We start from the raw sequence: 23,851 nt of genomic DNA, 5'->3' as shown, positions 1-23,851 counted from the left end.
AAAAACGCATGAAAACAGCAACGAAACGTCACATGGAAATACATTAAACGTCTCTGAGAAACGGTCACGGAATGTGTCAAACGGATCGAAATGGCTTTTAAAACGTAGGAATGTTCGTGTGATGAGGCTCGGTCGTGTCTTTGTGTCTGAAAAAAATATACTTATAAAATGTGTGACGTAATAGAAGGCCATTAAACACGTCTAAATATAGGCCTCATGTTGGGCTCTAATGGGATTCATGTTATTATAGGCCTTCCAGACTTCTGTGTGTGTTATGGACTCATTATTCCTCTAATAATTAAGGGTTTTCGGGTAATTAACGTCTCACATGTAGCGCTCTAACCCTGACGCGAAGTTGGCCTGTCTCATGTAGGTGTTGTTGTAGGAGTTCATGGGCCCGGAGAGGCCCAGCAGCTGCTCCGTGTGCTCGGCGCAGGAGCCCGGGCGCAGCGCCGGCAGCGACAGCCGGTTCCCGGAGCAGTACACCTGAGAGCTGCCCGGCGAGAAACCGGACTGGCTCATGGCGGGCAGGTTCGGAGGGGAGGCCGAGGAGGAGTACGGGTACCCGGCGGCCAGGTTCGACGACAGGTTCCCGCTGTTCCTGCCCAGCATGTTGGCCGAGGGGTTGACAGTCTGGCTCTGGAAGCAGGCGGACGGGTCGGTGCCGGCCACCGAGCAGCTGGAGGTCATGGCGCCCAGGTCGCCCCCTACTCCGACCCCCCCGTGCAGACCCAGACCCAGCGCCTGCGTGTTCAGGTCCCCCCCCGGGCCGCCCTGCACCACCGTCTGCTGGCTGATGATGTTGTCGATGCTGAACATGCGCGGCTGTCCTTGCCCGACCCCGGCGGACGTCTGGTAGTGATGCAGCATGGCCGGGTGCGGCGACGTGGCCGCCAGCTGGGAGCCGTAGCCAGACCCGATCCCGGCGTACAGGGTGTTGGGGTACGAGGGCCTGCCCATGGGGGTCGGCGTGAAGGCGCTGGAGCTCTGCATGTAGCCCGGGTAGGTGCTCACGTCGGTGCGCTTGAACCTCTTCCTCCTCCGCAGGAAGCTGCCGTTGTCGAACATGTCCTCGGCGGCCGGGTCCAGGGTCCAGTAGTTGCCCTTGCCGGGTCTGCCGGGCTCCCGGGGGATCTTCACGAAGCAGTCGTTGAGGGTGAGGTTGTGGCGGATGGAGTTCTGCCACTTCTTGGAGTTCTCCCGGTAGAAGGGGAAGCGCTCCATGATGAACTTGTAGATGCCCCCCAGGGTGAGCTTCCTCTCGGGGGAGTTGGCGATGGCCATGGCGATGAGCGCGATGTAGCTGTAGGGGGGCTTCCCCCGCTGGACGGGCCTCTTCCTGCGGCGGCTCCCGGTGGGCAGGTGCTCCTCCGTCTGGCCCAGAGCGGACCCGTCCTCCGTGTTGGGGCTGGTCCCGCGGGGCTCGGACTTGATCAGGACGTTGTCCTTGGACCGGGCCTGCAGCATCAGGGGCGGCGGCCCAGGAGGAGGAGGCGGCAGCGGCGAGTCCAGGCTCACGCTGGGGGACATGACGACGGGACTCGCCTCGGCGGGCGAGTGCTGCGTCTCGGCGGTCATGTTGCACATGCCAGAGAAGTAAGAGTAATTTGCCAGATTCATAAAAGAAACAACGTGGAGGTCTTCTTGTTTTGGGATGAAATGATCAGCTGGGGAGGGAAAGGAAAGGGAGGAGGGGGGGATCGAAAAGTTCCCTTTTTTCGCTCTGGGCCAAAAATAGCAGGCTGCGTCCCGGCCTGGTGTTTGGGGAGGTTGTGTGTCAGTCCAGGTGGGAGGAAGGCGTTGACAGTTTTATAAAGCGAGGCTGGAATGACGCCACTGGCTGGCCGGTGACGATGGAGGGCAGGAGGACATTTTAATATGGCTCCCTCTCATCCAATATTTCACAGTCAAAATCAAATGATGTCACAGTTATGCAGTTTTTTTTTGTTGCCAGATGTGGTTATTCATTTTCTGTCATACTTGGATAGCAATTTTCAAAAAGGGATGCTTTTATTTTGAAAAAATGGCCTTTCATCAACTGAATGTGCATGTGTGTGTCATGCATGGATTATAAAGGTGTTAATGGCTTTATTACGTATTCTATAATGTTTCAGGTACTGATACCCCCCCTCTCTATCTCTGCTCTCCCCTGCTTTCACTGAGAGCTCTGTTGTATATCCAGGGCAGAAACAACACCCACAGAGCCGCTCCGTGCTACTCCAAACCCAACAGCCAATCCACCAATTGAAAAATAATAACAGGCCACTGAAAACAAGCAATTGAGCTATCAAAGCTTTTGGGGAGGAAAAGTAAATATCCCCCCTCATTTCATGTTCACGTTGGGAGAGAGAGAGAGGAGGTCTTATCGGACGGGTTCTTGGAGTGAAAACACACTCCTGCATGCAGACAAACACCCTTTGAACACGAGCGATGGGTGCTTGTAGCGGATTGTTTAGGCAAATAAAGGGTTGAAGTTCATTACAAAAGGCATCGCTGCAGGACTGAGCCCAGCCAGGATCGGTCTATAACCTGAAACAGCAGGTTTAGGGGGTTTAATGAAGGGGTTGATGAGCAACGATGTGAGTCAGGTATCAACCTAATCAAACCCCAAATGAGGGAATATCGTTTCAGAAAGTTGTAGAGGGATAGACAACACCATATTAGGAAACTTTATGGCTGTTTTTCCATAATGTATGCAGATACATTGGGGATGGATTGAACCGAGAAGAGACTCATTGTCTTTCCAACAGGAATGATATTAAAAAAAAAGGTGGCGATGATCCAGCCAAAGTCATTAATCATAGCCTTACTGGATTTCCCCGTCACCCTCACACCACCAACACAAAGTAGCTGGCCCCCTCCCTCCCACAGATGATAGCACCCCCCCTCCTCTCAGACCAAGCCGCAGCTCAGACAACACTAAGCCCAGCTAGCTACTCACAGCCAGTGGCTAACAGCTTCAGACAGGCGTGGGAGCGGGGCTGTATCCAAGCAGGATCTGCCCCCAGAGCTGCCAGGTCAGGCAGGACAAACAGGGGCTCAGGCCAGGAAACGGGCCTTCTGCCTCGGGCTCTGCGGCCTCTTGCTAATCCCCTCTCCTCCTAAACCCGTCCCACCGCCCCACCAGAGCCTCCCTGTATACCTCTCGGCACCTCTGAGCTCCCTGTACACTGTACGTCCATGTAACGTGCACATTTGTTTCTATGCAGTGCGCTGCTTCGGTTCCACGCTGCAGAACTAAACATGATGGTGTCGCCCTCGCCATGATGATGATGCAACATTGGCAAAATAGAAAATGACATATTTCTGCAGCAAAATTATGACCTCTTATGCAACTGCTGCTAACTTTATGCAACGATGCATGTTTTTTTTTTTGCCTGTAACCACAAACATGTGGTTACAGGCAGAAAGCTGAGTTTTTCTATAAAGTTATAAAGCAACGGAGCTGAGGCCCTGCTGGTTCAGGTTCATATTGATGAGAAGAAATTAGAACTTGGAGGGTATTATGGTGTCATCTCTCTGTAATGCATAGCTTTGAACATTTAAGTTATATTTGGCTTAGACTTAATCACTTTAATATGTAGACGTGACCAATCTAGAATCTGAAATTCAGGCAATGCACAAAACAAATTTGCCTAAATATGCTGTTTTAGCTTGTAAGAATAAATCAAACTTAACAATTTGTTGATTTTTAAATGCTGGATACACCCAAATATAAATAGTTATTTAAAGAGAATGAGTTTTTAGAGGAGCAAAATGTATATTCTTAATTGTTAGTCAGTGAAGGACGGAGGTGGCCGGCCATCCTGTTTGTTTTTGTTTTGCATATGTTTCAAATCGTGCTTCAATTTTTGTCTCTTTTTTTGGAATTCCTTCAGCCCAGCAATAAAGCTCAACCCTCCAGCTGAAATAATATTTAAATAAAATAAAAATGTGAATACAAGTATACTACACCCAGTAATACATTACAAAGTGGCTGGATGCGTGTCTCCCTGGAAGCATTCAAATGAATCCCAACAACGTTTGTGTTTGTGACAGAAGCAAATCACAACATGTGAGTTTCCATGAATGCAGAATGAGTTGAATACAGGTTTGTATTTGGAGTCACAGATGAAGGTCTCTGGTCTCTGATGGCGGCTCGTCTGCAGGTTCTGTTCAACTTAAGAAATTCTTAGTCAAATAACTCACCAATTAGTTGATTTAGAATAGAATAAATCTTTAACGTCCACAAAGGTGGAAATTTTTCTTTGGTTCACCAGACATAAAATACAGATAGACATACAGCCACAATATCATCTCAGACATATGAAAATATTATGATAAAAAAGAAAAGGATAATAAATATGCTTAAATACATAAGAATAAGAGTAAAAAAGAGTAAAAAATAGCATATCAGTTTGATATTGTCGCTTGGTTTGGTTGAGGATACTGATGGCATTTAGAATAAAGGATTTTTTAAATACACTTTTTGCCAGAGACACTCTGTAGGGCATCCCAGACTTCAGGAGCTCAAACTGGCTAGAAAGAGACAGATCTGTAAAACTGAGCTTCTCCACAAAGAATCACACCAGAGCACCACTTTGAATTTGTGTTTTCCAGATGTGCTCATAATTGTCTTTGAAATAAGACATTTAATGTGCAGAAAAAGCATGAAAAACAGCTGATTGACTAAAGAAATGAAAGTCGGCTGAGACCAAAGTTGCCGACTAGTCGACTAACTACATTTTCTTTATGAAATTCTGAGAAATATAGAGGGACAGGCAGAGTTGCTGAGTAAACACTTGGTATCCATTCATTCGCAAAGTGGCTCCAGGGGACGGGCAGGAGGGGGGCATGAGAAAAAGAGGGGGAATAAAAGAGTGAGAGACAGAAAGAGAGGGAGACAGATAGAAAGAGAGAGAGAGAGGAACATACGAGTGAGAGAGAGAGAGAGAGCGCAACCTTTTTCTTGCTCAAGCTCATCAAGTACGGGCCAGGGCTCCTGAAAACGCAGGGATTACCAGAGTACTGGGGCTGGACCGGCCTGGGCCGCCTCTGTTCACTCCTGCACTGCACGCTACACTGCCCTGCTAAAGCACCGCACATGGTTCTCACACACACACACACACACACACACGCACACACACACACACACACACATACACACACACACACACACACACACACACACACATACACACACACACACACACAACCAGTCATGCTCGCTGTATGGTGCTCATCTCTCATTCGCAAAAATTCACATGGATGCTTATAGATAAAGACAGATACACACACACACACACACATACACATACATACACACACACACACACACACACACACACACACACACACACACACACACATTTGCAGGAATTAATCCGTCCAAATCTAATGGTCTCTAAAGTTATAAACATGTCATATTTTGCCTGGTTTCCAATGGTAAATGGTGCTTTTAGAGTACCATATAGTATGAATAAAAAGTAGGAACATCTCCTCCTGTTGCACGTTGATTGGAGGGACGTTGACCTGCACTGATGTGAGTGATGATACGCCGCATGTTCTTAAAGCTTCTGCCTGAGTAAACACCCCACCGCCCCCAAGACACATGTAGGAAATCCCCCCGGCCTCCGGCGCTGCCGCTCGGGGACGCTGCATCCACAAGAGCGAACACCGAGCCGAGGTCACATCCTGGGGAGATAAGCACCGTAATTAAACAATTAGGGGAGCGAGCGACACGTGGGCGAGGTGGAGGACGAGGCTCCGGGTCGTTTGGCGCCGTCTGCGGCGTCGGAAGAAAAGATACAGCGACCTCGGCTTTAGTCCAGCTTTACGTACCTTGTCGTTTGTGACACCTGAACTAAAGGTCAGCAAAACGGCAATGACTGAAATATTGGACATTTTGGGAAATTCCCGTTTCTTGCAGGGAGTTAGATGAGAGGATTGAAACAGCAGCCACGTTTTCAACATCTGTTACTCTCACTAATTTACCACATTATATATCTGCCTTTGGCTGGCTCCAGTGTTTATGCTATGCTATGCTAAGCTAAGCTAACCATCTTCTTGCCACAGCTGCACATCGACTGGACAGAAATTAATGAAGACAACACGCTTATCATCTAAGGCTCAGCCACAAAGCCAATACTCTTTAAACTCTTTATTCTCACACAGCTAATCTTCAGGTGTTGATAGGTGTCGACTCTCAGTGGGAATACTTGTCATATAATGCAGGGGTCTCAGACCTGGGGCCAATTGCGGCCCCAGGAACAATATTTTGCGGCCCCCTATCTAAAATCAAAGCTTGGTGTTTTCTTCACTTCATCTGCGTGAGTCGTTGTTCTGTGCGTTTTGTATTTTTAACACTTGTGGGCTACCGTAGCTCAGGCTTGTGACAACAACACGAACTAGCAACGTTGGTCACTTGTACCGTAATTTCTGGACTATTGAGCACACCTGAATATAGTATATAGTATATAGTAGGAGGAAGTAAGAGAAGCCTGTGTTCTGAAGAACCATTCATGTTCTGAATTGTTGAGAAGATTGAGATCGGTTGTACTTTCTTTTGGAATACTTGAACCCTTTTTTTTGTGGAGTACTTGATGCGACCCAGCCTCACCCAGACTCTACCTCCAGCGGCCCACAGGTAAGTTGAGTTGGAGACCCCTGATATTAAGTCTCTGCTGCTGACGGTGTGATACACCTAAAGTGCGTTGGAGATTTAAAAGGCACGGAATGACCATCAGAGCCGCCCGGACGCTCTGAAGGCCAGAAGTCAACACCATCCTAATGCTAGTTAGTTACTGCCCAACAGAGACCAGCTTAACTACTTAATACTGGGAGCTCCTGGCCGACTGGTTCCTTACCTTCTTCCTACAACAAGCACCTCAAATACATTCACTGACATACCCACAAGCAAAGGAACCATCGTCACATGTAAAGACCAGTTCAGATGTTTGACTGCAAATCCTGCCGATTGGCTTTACTGTATGAGGCACTGTGTATTTGAGGCATTCCTGGAAGACTATGTGGACCAGACTGTCAGACTGGGCAGCGATGAGTAACAGCTTACCGCAAAGGGAAGAAGGGCTGGTGTGTGGGCTGCATGGGTGGGTTTGTGCGTCTGTGTGTGTGTGTATTCATGTGTGCATACATGTGTGAGTGGCTGGACAACAGCTTTCCTTTCAGAAGGTGAATTCAGGCCGTTTCATCTCACATTTTTTTTTATCGCCCTAAAAATATGTCTCCAAGCGGCAAAGCGGAGTATCAGTGAGGTCACCGTGACGGAGACGAAGCCTTCGCTGGACGTCAGAGTTTCGGAGCAGAGAGAAAGTGCAAGAGGGGCGTGTTTTGGAAGAGAGACAAGGACCTCCATTCAGCGACTCCACGGTGCCGTCTTTCAACGTGCACTTTCACGCTTTCACGACCTCGGATCTGGAACTCCAGAGAAAAGCATAAAGGAAACCACCTTCCCCTTAAAACGAATGATTGTTTAATCACACATTTTACTGATTGGATCCTAAAGCATCCATGTTGCATGTATCACCATCATGAACACTTGTTTTCCACCTCAAAGGTCCCAGCATTGCTTGGTGGTGAGAGATGGACGGCCAGCATGCAGACACACAGCAGCCTCAAGGCTTTATTACACTGAGAGAGAGGGAGAGAGAGGGGATAAGACTCGGCCTTTACACACACACACACACAGACACACAGACACACACACACACACAGACACACAGACACACACACACACACACACACACACACACACAGGCATGTATTTGTGAGATATTTAGTTTTTGTGCCAAGCTCAAATGTTCAACCTTTTATCATGAAAATTCATTAAAGCAGAAAGGTCAGGATAAAAGTTTGAAGACCTGGACGTCATCCAGCACACACTCTTTATACGAGTCTCATCTTTAAGTACTGTTAAAATACTATAATGTGATAGGCCTACTATACGATACACACTTTAAAGCCATTATTAATTGCCTTCATTCCTTTCAGCCCATATAAGAAGAAGGTATTCTCTCTCTCTCTCTCTCTCTCTCTCTCTCTCTCTCTCTCTCTCTCTCTCTCTCTCTCTCTCTCTCTCTCTCTCTCTCTGTGGATGTGACTTAGGACGGAGGTTGCTGGTCCGTGTTTACCACCCAGACCACACCCGCTCCTCACATTGTCCTTCCTGTTGTCGGAGAGCAGCTCAGACAGGTGGGATCAGCACCCATTATGTTCTTTAAGACTTGTGCACACGAACAACCAGCCAAATGCAGGTATGAGGACTTGGTAAGCAGACACACACACACACACACACACACACACACACACACACACACACACCTTATATTTCTATATGCTTACATATAAGAGCACCTTTGATGTTCACATTTAATTTAAAGTTCACAGATATGCAAATTAGGCGGACGCATGGATGCAAGGATACTGAAAGTAACTTAAATGGGTTGTCATCGGATGTGTGTTTACACAGACAGCGAATGCAGACCCTTACACCCATCTAGTGGTTACTAGAGCAACTGATGTGTTTCGCAGTTTCTGCCTCAAATTCAAACTTGCATTCTTTCTCTCCAACATGTATTTTTTGAATGGAGCCCCTATGGAATCTGCACCCTAATAACTGAGATGTTATGTGATGAAATAACATAGTATTTGGTGTTATTATGAATGACGCAGGTTGCAGCATCATTATTAGAGTAACTGCCAGCGACTGGAACAAAACAGGGCAGCAATAGATCTTTAAATGTTGCTAAGGAAACATGATATGAGGATGAAGTATTCACTGAAAGACAAGATTAATATTTAGTTTTTACTTCTGTAAAATACATTTAATGGCAATTGCCAAGACACAAAACAGATGCCACTTACTACTTTATCTATAAACCAGGTATGCAAAACCATATATACATGAGTATATGACTTGTTTTGCCTTTGCACTTGTTTGTCATATGTTTACAACATGCTACACATGGAGATAGCATCTTTTTGAATTAAGAGGTTGCTATTCCACTCCACTGCAGTAGATGTCAGCACTTCCAATGCTGCTTTGTAAACCGCCATAAGCGACAACGAAGAAGAGGAAGAGCGGAACAAAAGTGTCGCTTCGTGTTTCTGCCGGCTTCTAAAACGTGTAGTACGGGCGGTTCACTTCAAAACATCATGGCGTCGAGAAGAACGTCCACAGTGCCGAGTAGTTTTAAAAACACCTCCACGGACACTAAAAGGTAAAGTTACTGCTCGTCCTGTTAACTATCTTTCTTTTTAGCGAGTGTCGTGTAATTTTAGGAGAATTTAACGCAGCGAAGTCCGGCGGCTGAGCTGTTTTAGTGAATACTATCTGACGTCACGATTATATTGTTTTATGTGGCATAAACGTCACGTTTTCACCAGAAATTTAACGTCAGCTAATAAGTAGGTTATGCACTCAAAGACACATAACGTTACGAGCCGTTGTGTTCCTGTGAATTGGAACAATAATGTAGCTCATCGTTAGCTACTGTAAGCTAGCGTTACTGCGTAGCTTCCGGTTTAGCTCGTTTCAAAATAAATAAAATGAGCTTTTATTTTGTAATTTGTGCTCTCGTTTATACATTATTGAATTTCACTGCTAAATTTGAAATTTAACAATGTGTTTTCAGCTCGAAAAGCGGGAGCAATGCTAATAAAGCCAGCACCGCTGTTACTGGGAAGAAGGGTGTTAAATGTGAGTATTCATAAAGGTTCATGTTAATTATTAAACCGTTCTGTCACTTACCAATCCACATAAAGTCCTTTCCCAGTGTTTTTAAACTATCTTTACAAAGTGTCTCTCCATTTATTACCATACACCTCAATTTGAATTGTTATATTCCCTTGATGAGAAGTTGTCACTGCAGAAAATATATAATAAATAAACTTCTTAAAACATTTGTATACCCCCATAAACTCATGATAGATGGATAGAAAACTGTATTAATCTCTATTTTTATGGAAGAAAATTCAAAAAGCATATGGCTGCAATGCTTAGTGCTGTAATCTATTTATTTTTCTTCAATCTTTAGCAAGCGGTACTATTGTCAAGTCACGATATATGCAGTCTGCTGAGAAGACATCTCTTTCAAAGGTAATACTAGATGCCAGTATTCTGGGAAATGTTTAAATGTGATAAATTCTGCCTCTCTTGAATCCATGCAATTCATGCAGTCTGTCTGTTGTTGTCACACTTTCTACTCATCTATGTCCATTTGTAGAGTAGCTCACTGACCGAGTCTTTCGCTGTACCACTGAGGCCTTCCTCACCTAAACCCGGTGGTGTGAAGCCGAGAGTGGGAACTCCACCAAGACGCTCAATGGCCCCGCAGGCTCTAGCAACATGTAAGTATGTACTATGTGTGTATGTATGTATGTATGTAAGTAGTACTCCTGAGGTGATACTGTATTCACAGTTGTTCATGACAGATGAGGACATTTTCTCAATTCTATTTCTCAATTTTTCTCATCTACATCTAATGAGTATGGTCACTATAGTGTGTCTGAGGAGCATTTATGTTATCTTAGAAGTTCTTTAACTGCTTTTTTATTTTTAGGTGTAAAGACTGTTGTTGGTTTTTGAATTGTATTATTTTCTATAAGACTCTATTGTTTAAATCTTGCTGTGGAACCCACTTAATCACTTATTTCCCCCGAGTTCTGATTGAGACTGTAACATTAACAAGAACCATAAATAACCTTTGGCTATGTTCATGTTATCTCCCTTACAGCAATGATGTCACATGAAGCTGAGCCTTCGTTGCTTGGGAAAAGTATTCTGCAGTCCACTTTCTCTGATGGACACTGCTTTCGACCAAATTTTGATATTTCAGTTATTAAAGGTAAACTGATTTAAACAATTAAAATACTGGAAGTTATTGATGAGAGTATCGAGTATCAGTTTTTTTTTCTTCTATCTCTCTAAGAAAAATCAACGACTGAAAATGCAGCAGAGCTTGAGAGAAACCCAGAGAATGAGAAAAAGATCATTGAGATGCAAACATTCCTACTGGCCTACCTGACAGCTAAGGTGAGTGAGTCTAACATATAAGTGTATCTTATAAGCTGCTTTCAAGGCATCCGCTTTCTTAAATCTGTGCACGTTGACCCATGCTGGGTTGATGTTTGACTTCAGATGGAGAGCAGTACTGCAAAGGCTGTGGCTGAGGCTGAGGCAAGGCTCCTGCAGGAGATGGAGAGAGAGGAGGCGCTGTATAATGAGGTCCAGGAGAAGAAACGTCAGTACCACCTCAAGGAGAGGGACAGGACGGTGAATGAGCTGCTGGATTTACAGGTCAGGAAATCACCTCCTTCGTAGACTATCACAAAAGGTTATTGCATGGTGGTTGAAAAAGCCCAAAATAAGAAGAACATGAAATTCCTTTTATTTCCAGTGTTATTGCTCAGGATCATGTGAATATCAGCTCCTCGCCAAGCAGCAACAAACTTACAGATCAAAAATGTTATATTGTAATATATTGATGGAGTATCAAGCTATTGCATACTCTTTGAGGCTTGTTGGGTCGCATATGCACTTATTTGATAATGAGGTTACGACAATGAGGTATAATGCAAAATAATGTGTGTACTGTGTCTAAGATAATATACGTGCATCTTTACTAATATTATAATTCCCCCTCAGATTGCTGCACTGACTCCTGTAGCAGAAATATCCCAGCAGTTCACAGACGACTACAAGTCTTTCGCCACAGCGTTAGACGGCACCCGACATGAGCTGCCCGTCAAGAATTTCTACATCGACGGGGACAGGAGAGAATTTTTAGGTTTGTTGTTGTTACTATGTTGATGTTTAACATTTAACAATGGTGTGTGTTTTATGTATTTTGCATGAAGTTATATATATTATTCTAATCACATCCACTTGTGTGTTCATTTTAGATAAGGCTGTGGATTGCCTGAAAGAGAGTGAGACGTTGCTGATGGAGTGCACAGAGGGAGATCACAGCACTTCTCTGGAGTGCCTCAGGGACATGAAGACGACATCAAAGACCATCGGCCAGCAGCTCTCCGGGTATCTATCTATCCATCTATCCATCTATCTATCTATCCATCTATCCATCTATCCATCTCTTCTCTGATCCTGGTGAATTCACAATCTGCTGTCAGCTTTTTGATTTATTCCCCTTTGTCCTCTCAGAGGATTTGACTGTATGATGCAACAGCTTTGCCTTAACTGTTCATGACTATCTTAATTTTGTATTTATACAGCAGAAACAAGATGATTCGTTCCTTGCCTTGCTTTTAAATAATTGATCCCCAAAGTATTTAGTAGCACCTGGAAATGCCTCCTGACTTTAACTAGGACTTTAACTAAAACATTTTTTTTGTTTTTGTTTTCCTAGTACGTTTTCAGAGCTGCTGGAGCTCTCATCATTAGTCTCCTGCCATACCGTCCATGTCCAGCAGGCCATGGAGGAAGAACGGCTTGGAACTGCGAAAACCCACCAGCTCTTTTTCCCGAAGCCGTGAAGGACACCACCCAGCATGGGGACACAGTACATGCACTTTGGATACCACTCGACACCAAATGTTCCCCATTGTACATAAACATTCGTACCATTTGTGTCTAGTGTCTATGTATGCTGTCTGATTGTTTTGCGACTGAATTATTTGTTGTAAATGTTGAATAATGACTTGATACTACTTCACTTTTTCATACTTTTATTTTTTTCTATTAACATTGGGAATATACAGTAAGAAACAATTTAAATATGAATTGAACTTGGGAAAGAAATAGGACTATATTGGAAGAGTTATAAAGCACGGACAACTTTAGATCCTTGTTAGATATTTGTTCACTTGATAACATAAACTAACATTTTTTATTAAATATTTAAAGCAGTATGAAGTCTGGATTTAAGAAGTTTTTCAATCATTAAATAAACGTTCAGTAGAGTCTGCTTGGAGCCGCGGACCGGCGTTCAATTCAGCTCCGGATGTGACGTTCAATCACAACAAGAAGCGCGCATTTCTATTGGCTGCTTCCTGGGAAGTGACGCAGTGACCGATGAACCGCAGGAGAGCGCCTCGTCGCATGTGAGTACATGTTTTTCCTCCCACGTATTAAGCATTTTGCGGTAAATGGCATCCAAAGCCGAGTTTTCTAATGTGTGTTCACGGCTCTCTTCGTTCGATTTGCGCATTCTCCGATAGTCTGAACGTTTTTCGCGCGTTGTTATCTGCACTTGCTAGCTAGCTAGCTAGCTATCGTAGCTAGCTAACGACAGCAATTTACAGCTACCGGTTTGTTGTTATGCTGTTTGTCATTTCATAACACGTTAACATTGATGTCGTGCCATTTTGGTGCATAGTTTTAGAAAAACGCAGTTCTCGGATATCGTTAGCATCACAGCGACGTTGCTCTCTGCTCTATTAACGGAGGATTTACGTTGATTTGACATTAGATGGATTGTATGGTTCGTCCATGCATGAGCTAAATGTGGAGATGGTTGTCTCTTGTGTCAAAAGTTATAAGAATTCTTCACTAAAAAGTTTACACACTGTAAGATAAAGGTAACTTTGAAATGTCTCTACCCAATCAGCAGAATTGACTTCCATAGCTTAACAGTATGGAGTGGTGAAGTCCCGCCTTTCTATTTCCGGTACATGGCACCTCCAATATGAATTTCTGATGTGTTCCTATGGCGAGATCGAAATTATTTTCTGGTCCCGTTTGAATTGTGCCATGAATTTCCCATGTTTGTGTTTTTTAAATATAATTTTCATACAAAAAATAATACGATTTATGGCGAAGAAGTTTAATAATAGTAGGTTTTATGTGAAGCTGCTTTATGAACTACAGCGCGTCGCTGCTCTTGATATCAGTCAGTTTGAGCCAGCGATTCCTTGTCTTCTTATTCGGGCCATATAACGACTTGGACCAGCAAATAATTATTTTAGCTGCATTAAGACCCATGTCGGTGCAGGAAATCAGGTGTCATTAGGGCCTTGACACACTTGTTGTATCTGATCCCTACATTGTCGGCTAACAACCATCCTGTTTCCTTTAAGCAGCTCCCTCTCTCAGAGGAGGGATCCAGCAGGAGGAGGAGGAGAATGGAGACACAGGAACGAAGAGCAATCGCAGCGCCAAGGCAAATCACATGTGAGGGAGGAGGAGGAGGACGACGAGAGAGGCAAGCAGCGTGGGAAAGAAACCGTGCCCACGGGGACCTGCCAGACCATGTGCCCTGCTCGTGAGCTGCAGGACCGTGAGGTTCAGCACCGCCTTCACCGCTTCGAGTTGTTGGTGGGAACAGAACGAGCTCGGCGCCCCAGGGGAGACCCCTTGCGTGCTGTCAAAGAGTATTCCAGACCGGCGGCTGGGAAGGACTCCACAAAACCCTCTGACCTCCGTCCACCTGCTGTATTGGTGAAAACTGTGCATTACCTTATTGATGACATCGCTGCCTCCCCTGACCTGCATCCTTGGACTGAGGTGAGTAGTATTTCCCCCCCCCGTCGCTCAGTTTTTACACGCCCCTGATGACGATTCGTACATCGATTAGGTTTTACTTTACATCTACTCTCAACACCTGGGCTAGGACCCACTCTTGGGTCTTAGAGCACCATCTAGTGGGCCGCAGAGGTACTGCCAATTTGTTTTTAAATTTAAAACTTTATTTTTATATCTAAAATGTGATCAAGAATTCAAATAAATGAATACAAATTTAAACAAAACATATTTTTAGACCAGTTGCATTTAAAAATGACTACTACAATCATGCCACATCGGATGTGGTGACACAAAATTGATCACTTTTTGTAATGAAATGAAGAGTGATGTGGGAGGCAACCCTGTGCCAGTAAAAGCTCCAAGTGTAATATATAATAAGATTAAGATTAATAATGGCAGGCAGTGATGGGTGAAGGGAGGCATAATATTTATTTTGGTCAGTACAGCTGAGGGAAGGAGGGAAACTGGGCTGTAAATATGTGTTGTGCCAGGGAGGGATAAAGCATATTTACAGCCCAGCTTCTTTTTATTCCTTTTTTTTTAAATTATTATTTATTTTTTTCACATTATTTATGGGATGTTGGTCCAATGTTGAGAACCTGTGCTGTATCTTTCAAAACAATATAAAGCATATGTGCAGAAACCAGTACCAAACAGGCCCCTAATCATCATCTAACGATGAGTATATATTTGGCCTTTGGACAAGCTGTGTGTTATGGTGCCTTTACAAACCTCCAACAACTGATGGCCAAAGAATTAACATAAGAATCTTCTGCTGAAAAACGAATTTCAGCCAATAACTTTGATCCTGATATGGTTAATTTGGTACTAGGCCCTTAAGAACACTGTAATGATGAAGTTGCAATCATCTCCACAACACGTATTAACGTAAATGTTACTCGTCTTGCAGGTGTACAGCTTTGCCTTTGATCGGCTGCGTGGCGTGAAGCAGGACATGATCATCCAGAGGGTGTCTGGGTCGAACTGCGTGGCCATATTGGAGCGAACGGTGCGCTTCCTCATCTACGCCTCGTTCCGTCTTTGTGGCGAGCCGCTGCGGCTCTACGACCCGCGCATTAACGACACGCACCTACAGGAGAGTCTGAGCTGGCTGTTGGATTGCTACACTCATGAAACCGGACCGCATCCCAACCAGGAGGAGTTTGAAGCTCTTGGTCTGCTGAACAACTTGGGTGAGTCACTGTTTTATAAACATCCTATTTTTGATGTATTTGCATGCAAGTCAAAGCATCCTATACATTACACAAGCAGGCTATTGATGTAAAGATCTGATGAATCATGCTTGCTTCCCCCCAGGTTCAACTCGTGCCACAGAGCACGTCATGGAGCTCCCAGAGCGTCTCCGCAGCTCTCCTGACATCGCACTCGCTCTTTCCATCAACAGAGCTTTTCTGGAGCGGAACCCCGTACGCTTGCTCCGATTGGCTCGCAGGCTGAACTTCCTACAGAGCTGCGCTCTGCACCGCCACTTGGTGACATGCGGTCGAGACCTGCTGCTTCTGTACAGCCACGGATACAGCAGCCGCAACTGTCGCTTCCCTCTGGACACGCTGGCTCAGCTTTTGACCTTAGACACGGCGCTCGCAGCCCGACTCTGTAAGGCGTACGGGGTGGAGGTTAACCGCGACAACCAAATAGTTTTCTCGAAGGCTGCGTTCACTGAGCCCGAACAAGAGAAGCTACACTGCAGTTTGTATCACAACATAGTGGCCGAGAAGCAGAGAGACCTCAGTGTTGGGAACATCATTCACGGTTACGCTTGAGACACATAAATGAGTAAAAAGGTATTATGATGCTTGATTGGTATCCAAAGGATAATTGTCTGTTCAGGGATTTAAAGTCTTAAGCGACTTGAGCAGTGGTTTCATGTTGGATTTGAGCCTCAGGTGTTTCGGTCTCAGACCTGGTTTAAAATCCGGGTCTGGGCTTTTGTTGAGCTAATGGTGCTGAACTCAGAGGAAAGTTCCCTTTAGGCTCTCAAGCTACTTTTTCACTCTGAATTTTCACCACAAATGTGAATTACTTTTATACTGTTACCATTTACTGGTTATGTTATTATTATGTATATGTTCTGTTAACGTCATAATTGTTTTTTTTTGCTGGAAAAACTACTGTGCAACAGTGTTCATTTACTCTCATCAATGCAGTACCTCAGAAGCATTTCAATAAATGTTTGTTACCTAAATGAGAAACGCCTTGATCTTTCATTTGATACATAACTGCAGTTATACTGATTTCCACTAGAGGGCAGCAGATATCCGTAGAGGGTATCGACATAAAAAAAAGTGACTAAAATGTTGGTTTTTTAAGTGTTTTTGTTGTTTTTTTGTAAACCAGTTTGATCTTGTGATATATATTGTTTTCCAACCCCAAATGAATTAGTCGTAGCACTTAAATCTCCCAGGATGTATGAAGAAGGGGAAGTATGTGAAACGTGCAGGTAATTTATGGATTGAGCAGCAGCAGGCTCCTTCCACTGGGGTTAGTCATGCTCCCGCAGCAGCGCTGAGAGGAGCGCAGCAGATCCCAGACCGACTCTGTAGGAGGAGAACAGATCATAAAGATCCACCACCACTCTAAAAGAGAGCACTGAGACGGAACTATCGGCCTGCACGGATTTCTCTTTTTTCCTTTTATTCAACATGTCAAACATTTCTTTACTGTGACATTTCTGCTCGCTGAAGTGGGAGGACGCTTCCAATTTGTAATGCTGAAATATGAGAGAACGGAACCGGGGCGGGTGAAGGCACATGGGAGAGGACTGTCCGTGTACTCGGGGCTCTGAGAGGAGGAGGAAAAAAAAAAAAAAAAGAACACGATTTTGGAACTGGATTTGGCGAAGTGGGATGATTACAAAAAAAAGTTGATCTTTGGGGGTTCCGGACAGAAAGCTGTGCACACCTACCATGCCAGCCGAGCTCAATGGATAGATAAAGAGGGAGCCGAGACGCAGGCTGCTCATTGAACTTCTCATTAGATTCGGAGGATTCCCCCCCCCTCCAACATACTCCTTCAGAAGGGAGAACCGATATCCAGCAAATCTCGGTTACCGGGGGTGGTGGGGGGGCAACATGTTGCGGTGGTCTCTGACAGCTTTGAGTCTGTCCTGGACTTTGTTCATCTGCAACGTGAGCAGGAGTTGTGCACAAGAAAGACAGTAAGTAGTCCGTGTTGCATGCTTTAAACTCAGCCTCTAAAGTCCCATTGAAATGGGAGGAAGTGTAATTAAAATGCTGCTCAAGTCTTGATCATTACATTCTAATAATTGCTGCATGATCAATCTGTGAGATACTTGTTTCCATGCCTTTACTAACACTTCTATCACAGCAACTTTCATTCACTGCTGTATTATTGGACCTGCAGGTCTACTTTTGGAGAGAGGGAGACGCATTTTTTTAATTCATAGGTTTGACAGCAGTCTATTTTCTAGCAGCATTTCCCTCCAGAACCAGAGGCGAAGGAGGTCAAAGTGACTTTTCTCTTTGGTGCCATCAGTCAGCTGCTTAGGAGCTCAATCCTGACCTTGAGAGTTGAGTTAATAGTAAAAAAAAAAAAAAGTTTTAAACAATTGCAATTTTCTTGGGAATCAACCACAAATTCCTCAAAATCCAGGCTTGATTCACAACAAACCAGATTAAGTGTTAAATGGCTCAGCTGAGGTCGAAAACACAGAACCATGTGACTGAACTAAAACAGAACTGGCTGTTAAAGACTTCACCTACAAAAGAGAACACAAATCCTTTCTCAGGCACCGACCGGCTCTCAGCTGAGGACAAAAAAAAAAAAAACCCCAATGAGAACTTGACCACATCCAGCCATGTGACTGAAATAAGCATGGTCTCCACCACCTGATCCGGGCTCATCCCAGAGCTGGTTAAACTCACTGTAGATCAAACGCGCGGAGTCAATTTCCTCGTATTATCTTCCTTCTCAATCTTTTTTTTTTTTTTTTTTTTTTCCAGGGTATTTTCTCATGACTCTCTCAGGAACTGCAGTTGCCTGTGGCTGTAATGCCGTAGTGCTGTAATGCCAACCACCTGATCCGTCTCTCAGGCATGCAATTGGGTTTGCTGCTCGAGGCTTTGCTCACTCCTAATTTGTGTGATCTTCGGTTAAGTTTCCAGGGGGAGAGGAGCCTTAAACATGAGAGTCGGAAACAAATGAGGGGATATTAAGCCTCATATTGCTCTACATAGTCTGAGACCGTCTTTTCTCAAATCAAGTTTCTTTTTGATTCTTGTTTTGTCATGTTTTTCTTGTGTAGCATTTCATTCGTTGCATAATGACAATAAATGATCCTCGAGCCGCTCCACACACCTCCAACATAACCCCGCTAGCGAGCCACAGTACCGATTTAAGTTTACAGGACCGCGCTAACAAGACCCCCTAAAGCTGGGCGCTTTGGCTCTTCCAAATAAAATTTAAATTGGGCTTTCCCTCCCCCTCCTCCCCTCCCCTCCAGTTGATAAGCATCAAAGAACGACCTTTGCTCTGTGACCTCAGCGACGGGCTCCTTCCCTCAATTAAATGTCAGAGTGACTGTGTGGAATCTCAGTCATTATTTTTCCCCCAAAAAAACAGAAGCTAAGGTTCTTGTCAGAGGTGGCGGACCACCCAAAGAGAAAAAAGTAGAGCCCGGAGCTCATTGGCCGACAGGTAACCGTGTCCCTGCTAACAATTGCAATTAAATCTGATCTTGCTGCACAAATCCCACGTGGAATACCTGCCTGCCTGTGTGTGTGTGTGTGTGTGTGTGTGTGTGTGTGTGTTACGTCTTGCAAGATAACACTTGAAATGATCTTTGCTTTAAGTCAGGAATGGTGATTGGTATCGGTGTGTGAGTTCACCTAAACGTGGAGCAGTGATGTAATTCGTATGTTCATGTGTCTCCTTGTTCCCTGACCTTCTCTGACCTTTGTCTCCTGCCACCACCTCTCCCTCTCTTTTGCTTTTACTTCTCCTCCTCCTCCTCCTTTTGCACTCTTATGTCTTCTTCTTCCCGTCTCACCTCCCTTCATCCCCCTTCCTCTTTATCTTACATCTCACACATCCCGACCTCTCTCTCTCCTCTCACAGGGGTTATCTGGTCGCGGCGCCCTCGGTCTTCCGAGCCGGCGTGGAGGAAAGCGTGAGCGTAACCATCTTCGATGCGAAGGCAGAAACGCGTGTCCAGGTGCAGCTGACGGTGAAGGGCCAGGCGGTCGCCCACAGCCACGCATCGGTGCTGGGTGAGAACAAAGCCGAGGTTAACGCCGGTACAATGCATCACTTTTTAGAGACGGAGAGAGAGAGAACTTGCACTAACAAGTCGAGCTATGAGACACCCCTCCTTTTGTGTGATTTATTCAAAGGATGTGGAGATCACACAGGCAGGCTGGTAGAAACAGATTGAAGAAGCTCCTGACCAGCTTTGGTTTTCATAGTTACCTTTGATTGGAGGCGTCGGCTAAGCCCCTCCCACCAGCCACTTGGTGTATACAGTGTGTGATGTGTTTGACAGCTCCATGAATAGATGGGCGCTCGCTCTGCCTCAGAGTGGCATCCAGATAGGCTGCAGCTGGATTCCCACTCCAAGCTCTCGTAACTGCCAGTTATTAATAGATACAGATGTTCCGATTTCACTTGATCGAAGTGAGAATGCACTAAAAATAACCTATTAAAATATCTCCCATGTTTCTGTTTTAGATAAAGGCACCATCAAGCTAAAGGTGAGTCTCACTTGTGTGTTCAACTTTCTCACTTATTTCCGTTCCGAGTCCCACAGTCACGAGGGCGGCGCTTTTCCAGAGATGTTTAAACTCCACGGCGCTGTTTAGCGGTGACAGCTGCACAGTAGTGAGAGCCCCGTGTCCGTTATGTGCACATTCCTCAGGCAACATGCAAATCAACACTAACATTATTTGTAATGCAACATCTGTCTCTGCTCATTCATTGGGAATAAGGTAACAGCCCCAATATAATATGCAACAGCTGTTGACGTGCATGTATGGTCCGCCGCCCCCGAAGGCTGGAATAGATCAATCTAGTATACACAACTCGATCCCCCCCTCCCCTTCTCTCCCCCTCCCTGTAACCTCCACCCTCATTCTCCTGAAATACAGTCATGTGTCTGTGTTATAGCTTGGCATCTTCCTCTGGTGTTTAAATGGACTTCTTTTGGTATTAAAACATGCAGAATCAAGGTGAACTGTATGAAGCAGCTCCCACCACTGAGCTAATTTAGGGGTGTGTGTGTGTGTGTGTGTGTGTGTGTGTGTGTGTGTGTGTGTGTGTGTGTGTGTGTGTGTGTGTGTGTGTGTGTGTGTGTGTGTGTGTGTGTGTGTGTGTGTGTGTGTGTGTGTGTGTGTGTGTGTGTGTGTGTGTCACCAGGTTCCCTCTGGGCTAAGAGGCCAGGCCCATCTGAAGGTGTGGGGTAACCGTCACCTGACAGAAGGAGGCTACATCTTCCACAACTACACCACCGTCACGGTGGAGAGTAAAGGCACCGCCGTGTTCATCCAGACCGACAAGCCCGTCTACAAACCCAAACACAAAGGTTCCCTCATAGAGCAGCCGATCACTTAAAGTCCCAGTCGGCAAGTCCGGCGGATGGAGGGCACTCTGTCAGATTTTCAATGTTTACAACTCTCAGGCTCCTCCCCCACGACCACCGAGCTCCTCCCCCTCCACTCCGTGCCCTTTGAACTCCCTTAGATCACGCCACCTTTGAAACGCGGGTCCGATGTTGACTCTGGTTTTATCACGGGCACCGTCGCCATCTTTCTTTTTTTCCTTCTTTTCCACCGGTGTTTTCTTTTCCTTGGTTGTTTTGGACCTCCTCGTTTGGGTTTTTAACGAGGAATTGGAAGCTTGTTGCTACTTCCCTCCGCCTCCCCCCTGTGATAGTGGAACGACCCGAGGGGGGAGGGGCTCTGTGTGTGCACGAACACAGCCCTGCGTGCTGATTGGACAGGATGATCCGGGCGCTGGCGATCTTATGTTGTTCTATCGGGGCGTAGTGTCGGCTTCAGGGAATATGATCAAACAAATGTTGCAGACTGGGACTTTAATGCAGAGAATATTGTACTTATTGTAGGTGTTTTTGATGATAGAATCCTTCTTGGTTGATAACCGTCATGGTGATGCTGGGTTCAAAGACGTGATCCCGATAGGAAGCGTTTTAATCCATAGCATTCATTTAGATGGTCAAAGCGTTCAAGCAACAAGAATTTTGAAATTTGAAAAACCAGATTCATGTTAAAATGTGGTGTTTTTCTTTCTTCCTCTAGTGTTCATCAATGTCTACACAGTGACCCCTGACCTGAGGCCAGTAAATGACAAGGTGAGTGGATTTAAGGTCACATTGAAGTAAATAAAGCTGCACATAAAAACATCACAAGCATTCGTCAAAAGGCAGAAGTCAAAATGATAAAAAATCTGCGTTCTCGCCGTCCAAACCTGCTTTTACGTGACACAATTGATGCATTCATCTTGTTTTCGGTTCACTTCGGCAATAGAACAACATAATATTTAGCGCAAACATGCTTTTCCATCTCTAATTGCCGGAGTTAAAAGGAGAAACCTCGGCCTGCCGTGAGTGCAGAGAAATGTACAGTTACCTATTTACGGGAGCCAAGCTCCAGTCATTTCTCTTGGAATGCTAGCAATGGCTCCAAATATACTGTGCAACTGTGCAGACAGACGGTTTATTGATGTTTGCAGCTATAAAGGTCTGCTGCCGGTACGGGGCGATGCTCACTTTCACAGATGGATGATTGTTGGATCAGGAATGAGGAGCGTTGGGAAGAGGCTCGGGATCCTCTCTGGGCTTTTAGTTTCTATCCGATTCATGATGTCTTTCTCTCTCTTTCTTTTTCCCTTTTTCTTTTGCAGATTGATGCGTATGTTTTGGTGAGTGGAGGATGTCGGGACCACCCAGGGGGACGGTGGCAATTTTAGTTGCCTGGTTGGAGATTACAGGAGTCACCTAGATAACAGGGTGCTCTTTGGAACAGGGATAAACAACATGAAAGGAATCTCTGCTCGTCTCTTGGTTTTGTCTTCATCAGCACTCCCCCCCCCCCGCACACACACACACACACACACACACACACACACACACACACACAAGCCGCTGCTTCATAAGAAGCTGAGGGAAGTCCATGCATGACTTATAGCTCAACAGGAGCGTAGATGTTTTTCTTTTACTACTCTCGTCCCTGCAGCCCAGGGGGTCACCCCGGGGGGGAACGTTGTAAAAAGTATTTTGACAGTGGTCTGAGAGACTCGGGGGGGTCAAGTTCAGTTCAAAGACCCAACAATAACAGTATATGACATCGTCACGGTGTAATGACGAAGCATATCGACACTTCAACGTGAAATCTGAACACCGGTTTGTCTGCTTCTGGTTTGTCAGGATCCAAGAGGGTCCAGGATGGTCCAGTGGAAAAGTCTGAAATCCGTCTGCTGCGGTGAGTCTTCTGTAATGGATCCCCACCATCACTCTGCATTATATGGATGCACATGTTGTTGTTTCTCCAGGTCATTTTGACTGAAGTGATTATTATTATTGAATGAGATTGAGAGAAACTCTGTTCTGGTTATATCAGGAGAGTTACTAACTGTGTTTCTCTGTCCTCCAGGCGTCGTGAACATGAGTTTCCCTCTGTCCGACCAGCCGGTGTTTGGAGAGTGGTTTATCTTTGTGGAGGTGCAGGGCCACACCTATAACAAGTCCTTTGAAGTGCAGAAATATGGTGAGAGTTTTATCAGGAGTTCTTTCTTGTGTTTTTATTTTGAGTCGTCATATTTTTATGTTTAAAAATGCATTATTTGTAATTGAGGAGCACAATTAAACTATAAAAGCTCCATTTAGTCATTGAAAAAGACATTTCACATTATTCTAAAAGACAGAAAAATAATAATTATGTTGGATGAACAGCAGAGTAACCCTTACCTATAGCACTTTGATCATAGCACTGTTGTTCTTAAGGTATGTTTGCTGAACAGCTACTACTTTAACACTTGTTTCTATTTTTTCGCTCTTACTTTATTGGCGATGATATGTTGTGTTTTCTTTCTTTTGACAAATGTACTTATTATAAGTCGCTTTGGACAAAAGCGTCTGCTAAATGCCCTAAATGTAAATATAAATGTAAATGTAAATGTATGAAGGAATGTTCTGTCCCCTCCGTCACAGTGATGCCCAAGTTTGAGTTGATGATCGATCCGCCCCACTACATCCGTGATCTGAGCTCGTGCCAGCAAGCCACCGTCAGGGCCAAGTAAGTGGCTCCGCATCCATCGTAGAATACGTGAAACACAAGCGACCCTTGACCTTTTTGTGAGGGACGTAGCGGTCTGACGCGTGGT

The 23,851-nt window shown here is 45.0% G+C and overlaps 4 protein-coding genes across 6 annotated transcripts in view; 3 read left to right on the top strand and 1 right to left on the bottom strand.

The window, feature by feature from the left end:
* Positions 1-324: 324 nt before the first annotated feature.
* foxe3 (forkhead box E3) lies at positions 325-1,620 on the bottom strand (the record flags this gene model as incomplete). Its single annotated transcript, XM_084011378.1, has 1 exon — positions 325-1,620. The coding sequence occupies one exon, from the start codon at positions 1,618-1,620 to the stop codon at positions 325-327; it is 1,296 nt and encodes a 431-aa protein (XP_083867504.1).
* A 7,466-nt stretch (positions 1,621-9,086) lies between these two features.
* haus8 (HAUS augmin like complex subunit 8) lies at positions 9,087-12,878 on the top strand. The gene is made up of 10 exons (XM_084010868.1): positions 9,087-9,218; positions 9,633-9,697; positions 10,035-10,096; positions 10,224-10,347; positions 10,734-10,844; positions 10,929-11,032; positions 11,138-11,296; positions 11,645-11,786; positions 11,902-12,034; positions 12,366-12,878. Exons 1-10 carry the CDS (start codon positions 9,154-9,156, stop codon positions 12,490-12,492), a joined length of 1,092 nt encoding a protein of 363 aa, XP_083866994.1. The 5' UTR covers positions 9,087-9,153; the 3' UTR covers positions 12,493-12,878.
* A 90-nt stretch (positions 12,879-12,968) lies between these two features.
* Positions 12,969-16,679, top strand: sac3d1 (SAC3 domain containing 1). Of its 2 annotated transcripts, none has more exons than XM_084010867.1 (4): positions 12,969-13,059; positions 14,038-14,461; positions 15,390-15,672; positions 15,797-16,679. In XM_084010867.1, exons 1-4 carry the CDS (start codon positions 13,031-13,033, stop codon positions 16,261-16,263), a joined length of 1,203 nt encoding a protein of 400 aa, XP_083866993.1. In that variant the 5' UTR covers positions 12,969-13,030; the 3' UTR covers positions 16,264-16,679. The 2 variants fall into 2 exon arrangements, with proteins under 2 accessions (XP_083866993.1, XP_083866992.1); XM_084010866.1 differs by having other exon boundaries at positions 13,016-13,059; positions 14,035-14,461.
* Positions 16,680-17,026: 347 nt separating this feature from the next.
* cpamd8 (C3 and PZP like alpha-2-macroglobulin domain containing 8) overlaps positions 17,027-23,851 on the top strand; it is a 41,094-nt gene continuing 34,269 nt past the window's right edge. The window contains exons 1-9 of one of the 2 annotated variants that reach the window (XR_014597338.1): positions 17,027-17,657; positions 19,577-19,728; positions 20,186-20,208; positions 20,870-21,035; positions 21,769-21,821; positions 22,373-22,390; positions 22,896-22,950; positions 23,122-23,235; positions 23,679-23,763. Coding sequence is in view for 1 of the 2 variants with exons in the window: in XM_084012509.1 (XP_083868635.1) it covers positions 17,572-17,657; positions 19,577-19,728; positions 20,186-20,208; positions 20,870-21,035; positions 21,769-21,821; positions 22,373-22,390; positions 22,896-22,950; positions 23,122-23,235; positions 23,679-23,763 (752 nt within the window). In the remaining variant the exon portion in view is untranslated. The remainder of the gene's footprint in view (positions 17,658-19,576; positions 19,729-20,185; positions 20,209-20,869; positions 21,036-21,768; positions 21,822-22,372; positions 22,391-22,895; positions 22,951-23,121; positions 23,236-23,678; positions 23,764-23,851) is intronic. The other variant, XM_084012509.1, reaches the window with a different exon arrangement.

Source organism: Eutrigla gurnardus, assembly GCF_963514095.1.
Source record: "Eutrigla gurnardus genome assembly, chromosome: 6".
NCBI lineage: Eukaryota > Metazoa > Chordata > Actinopteri > Perciformes > Triglidae > Eutrigla > Eutrigla gurnardus.
Note: the sequence above shows the minus strand (reverse complement) of the source record. Positions and strands in the feature narration are given on the sequence as shown.

Excerpts from the sequence above, each read along its gene's own strand:
- sac3d1 (XM_084010866.1), top strand. The coding sequence starts at position 13,031 with ATGAACCGCAGGAGAGCGCCTCGTCGCAT. Across the intron at positions 13,060-14,034 it reads AGGAGAGCGCCTCGTCGCAT|CAGCTCCCTCTCTCAGAGGA; the intron begins GTGAGTACATGT and ends GTTTCCTTTAAG. Across the intron at positions 14,462-15,389 it reads ACCTGCATCCTTGGACTGAG|GTGTACAGCTTTGCCTTTGA; the intron begins GTGAGTAGTATT and ends CTCGTCTTGCAG.
- haus8 (XM_084010868.1), top strand. The coding sequence starts at position 9,154 with ATGGCGTCGAGAAGAACGTCCACAGTGCCGAGTAGTTTTAAAAACACC. Across the intron at positions 9,698-10,034 it reads TGGGAAGAAGGGTGTTAAAT|CAAGCGGTACTATTGTCAAG; the intron begins GTGAGTATTCAT and ends TTCAATCTTTAG. Across the intron at positions 11,297-11,644 it reads ATGAGCTGCTGGATTTACAG|ATTGCTGCACTGACTCCTGT; the intron begins GTCAGGAAATCA and ends ATTCCCCCTCAG.